Consider the following 10,661-nt stretch of genomic DNA (forward strand, 5'->3'; position numbering starts at 1 on the left):
GTTAAATAGATAAAAGGAAAAAAAAAAAAAAAAAAAAAAAAAAGAACCAAGTATGGGCTAGATCAACAGCCTGCAGAATAATTAGCTTAAAAAAAAAAAAAAACCAAAACTCTGCTCTCTTAAGTTGCCATGTTATTCAGTGCTTTATTACAGAGCAATAGTAACTGACACAATGTGATCCCAAAATTTAAGAACAGCACCTAGAGTTCTTATATTTTTGCCCTATATTTAGCAAGGTGAATTCCATAGTCACAATCTTCGATCAACAGCCTGCAGAATAATTAGCTTAAAAAAAAAAAAAAACCAAAACTCTGCTCTCTTAAGTTGCCATGTTATTCAGTGCTTTATTACAGAGCAATAGTAACTGACACAATGTGATCCCAAAATTTAAGAACAGCACCTAGAGTTCTTATATTTTTGCCCTATATTTAGCAAGGTGAATTCCATAGTCACAATCTTCCTACTAAGGAAATGCATATCTTTTCCTGACATTGTGCTCCATTAATGATGGCAAAGCTCTGGTACCCTTTGCCCCATGTGCTTAAATAATGCCTTCTCAACTTCCTGTAGCTTCATGGGTAGGAGTGTTTCAGAATGCTTGAGATACTTTGAGCTCAACCAAATTACCGTTGGGTACCTAATTTGGTAAGAATGACTAACATCATGTTAATATCAACTGTTCTAACCGTTCTGTTGGCTACTCCATATAAATCCATACTTAACGACTCATGTGAATACTTTGTGTTGACAAGGACTGCCATTAATTTTATCTCTGGTAACTTCTATTAAAAGTTAAATTAAGGAGCTGGAGAAATGGCTCATTGGTCAAGAGAACTGGCTGCTCTTGCAGAGGACCCAAGGTTGATTTCCAGTACCCACAGGGTGGCTAACAACCATCCATAACTACAGTTCCAGGGGATTTGATGCCTTCTTTTGACCTCTGTGGGTATTGTAGGACAATGGGTGCATTTACCTACATGCAAGCAATATGTGCATACACATAAACTGAAAAAATAATAAAATATTTTTTAAAAAGTTAAATTAATAGTGCATTACTGAGAAACCTCACAATAAATCAGAATGGGAGATTTATAATTTTCTCTAAAGAGATTTCAGGCTCAGATTGAAGTATATTTTCTGTAAATCACCTATAACCAAGTGGAATTCCCAGGTAAAATCTACTATTTCCATTCCCTTGGGAACTATTTTAGTTTGCTTCTCTGTCGCTGTGATAAAAGCACTGTGAGCACAACCAACTTGAGGGAGGAAAAGTTTTATTTGATTTATATGTCCCAATCACCGTTCATCATGGGGTGAAGTCAGGACAGAAAATCAAGGCAGAAGCCTGGAGACGAGAGCTAGAGTCTGGAACATGGAGGAATGCTACAGGCTTGCTCCTCTGGCCTATGCTCAGCCTGCTTTCTTATGAAACCTAGGATCACCTGCCCTGGAATGGCACTGTCCAGAATGGGAGCCCTCCAATATCAATAGCAATTTTTTAAAAAATGCCTCACAGACATGGCCACAGGCCAATTTGATGAAGGAAATGCCTCAATTGAGGCTCCCTCTTCCAGGGTGTGTCAAATTAATAACTGAAGCTATCAAGCATAGAAAGACAATTCAGTTTGTATACCAAACCATGGGTCTTGGTCTCTGTCTCTCTCCTTCCCAATTATTAAACATTCTGTAATCTCATTCTACAGGAAGTTAAGATTTTAATAGTGAGAAATTGGTTTTACTCGACAACCGAGGAAGATCACACACACACACACACACACACACACACACACACACACACTTTTTTTTTTTTTTGAAGCATGGATCCAGGAGGGCAGAACAACATCCTGGAGTGCTAAGCTATAACTCTGTCTCTCTTGTAAGAGAAACACCCAAATCCCTTAGCAATATTTCACTCTAGTTGACATTTAAACTTTAAAAAGTAAGACGTATACACTTTGTCAGAATAAGGGATGCATTAGGTACTATAAGATGGGCATACACGAGGAGTTACCAAAAATTATGCTGTGTTAATTTTCTATCTCTATAATGAGATACATAACTTATAAAAAGAAAAAGTTTATTTTGGATCACAGTTTTTAGGATTCTGCAGCCACTTGGCACTATTATTTTGGGCTTGCTGTGACACAGCATTTCCTGGAGGGAGCACATCAAAGAAAAAACTGACTTCATATGAGTCTGAGAGGAAGGGAAGGGGCTTCAGACTGGAGAACCCCTTCATATCCCCGCCCCTAAGGGCCTCTATTACGGCTCCCTTCTCACCATGCCTCACTTCAAAATGCTGCCACCCCGGGACCAACCTTTAGTCTTTAGAGCCTTTAACATTCAAAATAGGACATATGTTGACCATGTGACTTGTTATTCATACTCCAAAGGCAAAAGAAGGTGCTGGAAGGTGAGTGGTAGAATGCTTGCCTGGCATGTATAAAGCCCTGGGTTTGAAACCCAGCAGCACATATAAGACAGAGACACAAAACTTGCTAAAGTAAGTCTTTTTCAACTTTAACAGTTCCATGTGCTAATGTAATACGATGAAAACAAATGAATCAAAATCTGAGATGTTGACATTAAAAATTAAATAAATAGGTAAATAAAGCACCCACTCTGTGTTGGTCTTGTCTTGACTATACCAGGATTGGTGGACATCCAACTTGTGATGTATTTATTAGTCCGAGTAGCACCAAAAGATAAATAAACCTTAACAACATGGAGCAGAAAAGGTGACAACACACAATAAAATAGGTGTTATCTGGGGACTGGTAGTTGATTACACTTCAAGAATTCACAATATGAGTTTTCTATGGATCAATGTACAGCCTTTAGCTCTAAAATCTCAGATACTTCTCTTAGATTTTTACCAAGTGTTTTCTTATCTTTCAGGATGATTTTTTACTAGTCAAACTCATAAACAAGCTTACTGGTTTATATTAGACCAATTATTGCTGAGGGTACACAATGCTCACAATATTCCAAACAGTGTATTCTATCCCTGTAAATTAGCTTAAGAAGTCACATTATAATTAAAGGATTTCTTAGTGACCATGAGATCACAGCATGGAAAAAAATTGCATTATGTTATTTGAATATTTGGAGCATTATGCCCTTGTAATATGTTCTATCTCTATTTAAAAACAAAAAAGCTACATCTGTAAGACAGCTGAGCAAGGGAGTATTCTAGTCAGAGGGGGCACTTGTATTAGAGCAGAATGTCCATACCCACATTTGATCAATAACTGCCTGTGTTTTCCCTACTGATTAAAAACCTAGTCCACCCTTAAGCACGAGTCTCCTACACTATCAAAGTGCTATCATGTCTTGATGGCCAGGGAGTCCTTTTTCCCACTTGGTTGCTTTGCATTTGTCTGTTCATTCAATACGGTTGTATTTTCTACTTTAATTCTCAGGGAGTATATTATCCCCTTAATTCCGAGTTCTTTAGGAAAAGAAATTTGGCAAGTCATGAATAGGAGGTGCTGACACATACAGCATTCTGTATATACATTTAATACAAAGAAAGAATAGTGAATCTGCTTGCAAGGGTCAAGCTCTTTATAGGACTGAAGAACACATAGATGAAGATACAATGTGCAAAAGCTCCTGATCAACTGAGAATACACAAGCAGCCAGCACTTAATTCAGTGTGGCAAAGGCTAGAACAAAGACAAGTGCCGGGGAAAGGGAAATGTCAAAGCACAGTTTAGTCATTACTATACTGATTTTATGTTAAAGGAAGAAGTTTCATGTAAATATTCACAGTTCTAATAAGATAAGTTGGAGCCTTAAAAACTCTGCACTCCTTTTGAGAAAGATAAAACTCTATGCCAGGCTAAGGTACAGTGCTTGCCTACACATGCAAGGCCTTTGGTTTGATTTTCAGCACTGAGGAAAAGTCTATTTACACCAGCTTGTGAAGTGAGAGTATCTTGGGAATTTATGTCAAAAATGTTGAATTGGACCTTAACCAAGGAACTATTGGCAGCTGATCATTGCTGGGTGAGGGAGAGTCGCTAGATAGGCTGAACTGGCTCTAGTGAATGATTTCACATCAAGGGATATCTGGGGACACAAACTTGACCCAATAGGCCTTAACATATATGACAGAAAGCATGAAATTCTCTGATCAGGCTATGGGGGATGCATTAGGAAAGGGAGTCTAAATATGATTATGATGTATTGTATGAAATACACAAAAATTCAATAAAAATATGGATTGAAAAAAAATGTTGAACTGGAATGCCAGTTAATATCTTAGCAAATTTAGGTAATTCCTCTTTGACATCATACTAAAATAATTATAAGTTCTTTTAATTATATTTCCCTCTACTGTTTATAAATTTGATATCATTGGTGCTTACACTAACCTTTAAATCCACTGAAATTACTATTTTTTTTTACTAAAAGCAAGTATGAAAATAGCTCAGGGATGTCAATCCATTGAACTGCCAAGCTAACTTACAACAAGAAAAGGGAACTTCTTTTTTATTCATTCATAGAAACTCATATGATACAATGGAACAAACTTTTTTTAATAAAAAATGGTCATTTAGGAAATTTTTACTCAAAATGGGGAAGTGCAGCTTTTTGCATTTAAATGACTCTCCATGGAAGTGTGACTGAACAAAGTCTAAAGGTTATACCAAATACCGTGGTGGTAGGATGGTTTCCTTGTGACTGTTAATAGTCTATGGTATTTCCACCATTGTAAAGACTCTAAAACCTACTTATTTATATCCAATGGATGCTTGTAATATTATAGTCTTTCTTTGATCACGTTCTCATATCATTTTTTGGAAAGTCATAGTAGAAAAGAGAGGAGAGAGGCAAAACCAGTGACAGAAATTAGACACCTAATTTCTGAATCATCCACCCCCCGACCCCCGTAGTTTGGTTTCATTATGTTGACATACAATGACTCCTTAGAAGACCAGATACAGGCTTCCTCATTAAGCACCTCAACTCAAAGTCACATTAAGTAATCCTTTGATTGGGACCTGTTGTACACTGTGTGCAGCTCTGATTTCCCCTTCAATGGAATGGGTAATTGAGAACTGACTAGATAAATAAGAAGCAGCATTAAAAGCTAATTTCATTCTTGGAACATACACTACAATTATGGGCTATGATAATAGATTACCATAAAACAATTACTGAATATCACAGCACATTTGGAACCAGCTCTTTCTGAAATATATGGTATTCCATTTAATAACGAAGGAGAAAAAAATGTGAATTTTATTATTTAAGCAGAAAATTAGCTGAATGAAAGTATTTTTAACTCCAGAAATATTAAAACCTTTACATATCATAGGAATACTAGAATAACTATTGGGTACAATGTTGTCGAACATTTCCTTTTAAAATTTATAACATATATTTTCAATTTCCACTTTGCCCTCCATATGAAAGGGAAAATTCTGCTCAAAGTAAACAAAAAGCATAAATGGACATATTTCTAGATTTTTAATTCTTAGTAAAGTGGAATGAGTTGAAATCTAAAAGTAATATCCAAACAAATATGAATTTATCACCACTGTCAAGAAAATATTCTTAATATTTCAATGAATTAGGTCATTCTTCACATGTCACGTAAATCATATGTCAGAAATGGTATGGGGCTTTGGGAAAACAGTAATTAAGAGGAAAAACACTTTGAGAGGACTGAGTTCACATTTCTATGTCTACACAGAAGCACCTTTCAACTATAGCTTTGCCCATGTATCTGTCCTGTGTATTTCCGGGTATAAATTTCATGTATCTACTTGACTTAATAGCTTTAGGGAACTAAAGCCCTTTGATGATGTTTGATGTAAAATAAATGGCCAGAAGAGAGAGAGAGGCGTGTCTGGGAATACAAGAAATGATGATCATAAAACATTGCAAATATCATCCAAAAAAATGTTGCTATTATAAACAACTAATGCTCACACCTCAGCAAGCACTCAGTTTTAGTAAGGTTGAGGTTTGATGGCATAAGAACTTTGATAGAATAAAAGGATCAAGAAAAAAAGAGAAGAGAAAGATGCATTTTGGCTGCTTTTAATAAAATGATAAAGTAATAATTAAGTGGAATAAATTAAAGGATATTCTTCTATTAATGATATAATAAAGTTTTAACATAGTATATCTTACTGCTAAAATTTTTCAAAATGCTGGTCAAGGAAATGACTAATCTTACTACAGTCAGAGCAATGAATTACACAAAAGGGAAATTTTACAGATGGAAAATAAAAAGGAGCAGAAAAGTAACTCAAAGTTATAACACTTAGATTGCACAAGCAAAACTCTCACCTCACGAATACTAGCTTAATGCTATTGAGTGAGCTTTGACAGTCTACTTCTTAATAAGTCAATAGTTCACATGCATTCACATCTGAATTCCTATTATGAGAAATAAGTGAGCTTGAATATTTTAAAATTTCTGATACAGTTTAGAATGGGTAATGCAAATATTTTGGATTTCTGTAGAATTTTGAGATGACATGAAAGGCTTTAGCATGTCTTATTTTCTGTATCATATGAGCTACACTAGGTGCTCATAGCCTGTTTTATTAGATGAGCATTTTAGCACCAGCCTGCATTTATATCTCATTGTCGAACCAACTACACATGCAGTTCAAACCAAGGCAGGCTTGCAGAAGGATGGCTACATTACTATGATTGTCTAAGTTCGAAAAATCTTTTCCAATCTCAGGTAAGTGGGAGACTAATTCTCTCCATTATATTGTTAATTTTTTTCCCAATCTAGTCTTGAAATGTAAGTACAACATATTCTAATGAATTTATAAAAATAGAACACTGCAACCCTTTTAGCAATAGAATTTTATGAAATTTGTCCAGAAAGAGTATAAAAAATATACTATTGGAAAATGACTTTGCCAGGCCAAATAGGATATTTTTACCTGAGACCTTAGGAAAAGAATGTTTGAACTGGAGGAAGAGCAGATTCATGCATGGCCCACACTTTCATTTTACACATGAGGAAGATGAAACCCACAAACGTCGCTTGCTCAAGTGCCTGAAGGTCCTGAGCCAAGCTTAGAAAAGTAATTTACTGCAAGCAGTACTCCATTAAATTGCAAATTGCTATTGGATTAAATCAAGCAAACAACAATCTATAGTAGCTCTGAAGCAGTTCATAGTTTTAAAATTAATAAATTTTAATAGTCCCACATGAGTCATCTGAAAAGACATGATTTGTGTCTCTGCTTTTCTCAAGCCCTACTGAGATAAACTGATAAGCAATGTCCCACTGAAGAAAGCAGCTTCATGCATGCTTATGTTTCTTAGTGGATCTTATATCTTGGGAAATGAAAAATCCCAGGGAGGGGGGGCACATAGATGGCCCAAGTGAAGAAACAGTTAACTGCAATGCCCCACCTCCTTGTAAATAATCAAGGAAAACCTTGTTTAAAGCAGTACAAAATGTCACCACAGGCTGACGCTCTTTCTTCAAGAATAATGGGATTTTTTGCCACTCCGGGTGCTCAGCACACACTTCGTTGTTTTTATCATCATATTCAGGTCTGTGGTTAAAGTCTCTCCTCCCTCTCCCTTCAAAACAGGTGACAGGCCAGGCCAGAAACACCCCAGTGACTATTGTAGCTACAGGTCAAAAGACCTACAGGATCAATTTTGGCAAGAGTTTCTGTACTCTGGCACCGGGACACATATTGTTAAAGTACCCCGGAAATGAAGGGAGGCAGCCAGGGAAATGAGACCCAAGGATGAGGACAGGCACAGCACCCCCAGCGCTCTGCTTTGCAGAGGGCTCTGCAGGAAGCGCCCTTGCTGTCCTGGATTCTCTCCCAGGAGGCGCTGCACCTTTAGAACCGACATCTTTCCTATGTAGAGCACACTGACACTCCACCGTGAAGTTGCACAGGGTCTAGGCTATCACTCAGGGAAAGAGGAATTCTGAGGGTTTGTGGCTTACAACCGAAGAAGCGGAAGAGTGCCACAGGATGGGATTGGAGAGCCTGCAGTGCCTAAATAATCGCCATCAGAAAGATCTGAAAGCAGAAGCTCTCCCCCTTTGGCAGTTTAGTGTGAAGAAAAACCTGTTTTCCGACGTGGCCAACTGAAAATAAATTCCAGCGTAACCGCATGAAAAGGGAAACTGGTATGTGATGAAGTCCGGGGGTGGAGTGTAGGTGACAGCCTCGTAGCCGCGGGTGAGAGGGTTAAGCTTTGTGGAGCTTCGCATTTAGCAAACTGCATGACGCTCCTGCTCCTGTAACTCTCACCCTGGATCTCAGGGTGTCCTTTCCCCGTCCTACACCGAGATCATGAAAAAGTGAGACTATACTGTGTGGCAGGAACACTGCCCCCCCTCCCCGCCTCACCTGCCAAGTGTTTTCATCCTGCCCCACCTGCCTTAAATCTGGCTCTACTCTGGTCCCCGCCCCAGTCAGATATTGGTCACTGACGCCTTCCCCACGCTCAGAAACAGCAGGTGAGCTCATTACTTCATCTAGAAATGTAACTTTATAAAGAGATCAGGAGAGGGCACCACCCTCACACCAACACCCACACCCACAGCAGGGGTTCTCAAACCCTGGACGCCTTACTTTGCTCTCCTTCCTCGGAGGAATTCTAAGCCCTTGACCCCTCTTCTGTGGCCTCAGTTCGCCATCAACTCGAGAAGTGTACAGAAATAAAAGATGTAAAAAGGAAATGAAGTTGGTTTTCTTTCTTTCTTTTTTTCTTCTTCATTTAAAACCAAGGAAAGGGGAAAAAAGAAGCTAAATAACAGGAAGTATTTGAAAGGCGAACTATCTGAGAAGGGATGGGAAATCAAAACTTCAACGACCCCCAGGTCCAGCAGAGAAAGGAATCCGGCTCAGGCAAGTGACTGGAAACTCAGGGTGTCAGGTTAGATTAACTGGAGTCAGCCGCCTGGAGGAACCAGAGGATGCGAGGACAGGGGGACGACCCTTAGGGTGAAAAAAGGGATTCCCCAAGAGATATTTTGGTTGGTGGGAATTTTGTCTTTTTTTCTTTGAAGACTCAGTGTGGAAGTGAGAACCTCAACTCTATCTCAGTGTGTGGAAACCCAGAAGCCCCCGGCCCAGGGCTCACAAGCCTGGTTGCTAACAGGCCGGTCCACGCTGCGTGACCCGGCTGCCGTCACCCCTACCACCCCCACCCAGACAATGCAGCAGCGATTTCAGCTTTTTTTTTTTTCTTTCTTTTTAAGGAAATGATCAAAGTCCTTCCTTTTTCCCTCATCCCTCCCAAGTCTTCACCTTAGGACCAAGGGGAAGTTACTAGGGGATTTATCACAACAAAGTGCAGTCGGTTATTTCTGCAGATAGCAGAGTGAAAGGAAAACTGCCCTGGGCTGGATGACGTGGACTTTGACACCCAGCGACTGGAAAGACTGTGGAGGACAAGAGCCCGCCGCCTCCCTGGGAGCTGCGGAGGCTGGGGAAGAGAGTTGGGCAAATCTTGCCCGTGGGGCTCCTACAGTCCCTGTCCCGGCCTCACCCAAAGTTCCTGGAGATTTGCTCAGTGCTCTCGCTAGATGCCCGAACTTGAGCAAACCCCTAGAGTCTAAACGCGCGACACAGGTGACCTATCCCAGGGCCAGCTCTGCTCCCGCACGCGGTTTCTGTTCCCTTCCCACACCTAGCACCAGAGCGCACAGCCTCCCGGAGTGCGATGCTTGGGCCCGGGACCCAGCAGACCGGCGCTGACCAGCCACTCTCCCTGCTGCTGTTAGAGACCACGGCTCACCTGGTCTGAGGACCGCGGCGGAGATCAGAAGGCAGAAAACCAGACGACAAGAAGGAGACACTTTCGATGCCATATTCCTTCTCCTCGAGGGCCACCGACAGAGTCCACGCCGCAGGCGGGGGAGTCGTCCCTAACCCCACCGGGCTCGATCGCTCGTGGGTCGCGACACGGGGCAGCGGCTTCTCCCTGACCCTCGGAACCCCGGGGCTGTGGCGCTGCGCCGTCGGGTCTCTGACACACGTAACTTTCCTCCACGCGATGCCCCCCAACGCCTCCTCCCACCCTCTCAACGCCCGCCCTCGGTCCCTTCGGCTGCTCCTCCCTCGACCAGTGACCCCTCGCTTTCTCTCCGGAGACACTTCAGCAATGTGGAAAGGTGTAGGTTGTTCTTTGCGGGCTGCTATCTTTTAGTTTTCTTTTCTTGCAATGAAAATGATCAAAATAAGAAGAGTTGCAACGTGCAGGACAGGCGGGATGCTGGAAAGGAAGGGCCGGGATGCAGCGGCACGGGTGGGGGCAGCGGGTCCCTCAGGTGGCAGCCAAGGCAACGGTGGTGGCGGCGGCAACTGAAGCAGCGGCGGCGGCAGCGGGCTCAGGGCTGCTCTGGAGTGGGGACTGGGAGGCGTGTGTCAGCCGCCTATCTCCTCCTCCCTCCACCTCCTCTCTCCTCCTTCCCTCCCTCCCTCCCTCCCTCCCGCTTCCCCGACGCACCGCAGAGCAGGTGGTTGGAGCGCCGATCCGCAGCCTAGAGGCGCTGCAGGACCGAGTGGAAGAACCAGGCGGATGCTGACTCTGATGGGGGAGTGGGAGGGGAGAGCTGGAACCCACCCCCAACCCAGACCAGAACGCTGGAGTGGGCGGAGCTTCATCGAGACCCCACCTCCCAAGGACACGCCCGCCAATAAGGC

The 10,661-nt window shown here is 41.7% G+C and overlaps 1 protein-coding gene across 2 annotated transcripts in view; it reads right to left on the reverse strand.

The window, feature by feature from the left end:
* The window catches only part of Alcam (activated leukocyte cell adhesion molecule), a gene marked incomplete in the record, with an annotated part of 204,069 nt that extends 193,647 nt beyond the window's left edge, over positions 1-10,422 (reverse strand). For both annotated transcript variants that reach the window (XM_017796652.2, XM_008827200.2), the window contains 1 exon segment: positions 9,754-10,422. In XM_017796652.2, coding sequence (XP_017652141.1) covers positions 9,754-9,826 — 73 coding nt within the window.
* Between the last annotated feature and the right edge of the window lie 239 nt (positions 10,423-10,661).

This window comes from Nannospalax galili, unplaced genomic scaffold (genome assembly GCF_000622305.1).
Source record: "Nannospalax galili isolate Female #2095 unplaced genomic scaffold, S.galili_v1.0 scaffold131, whole genome shotgun sequence".
In the NCBI taxonomy this organism is placed as follows: Eukaryota; Metazoa; Chordata; class Mammalia; order Rodentia; family Spalacidae; genus Nannospalax; species Nannospalax galili.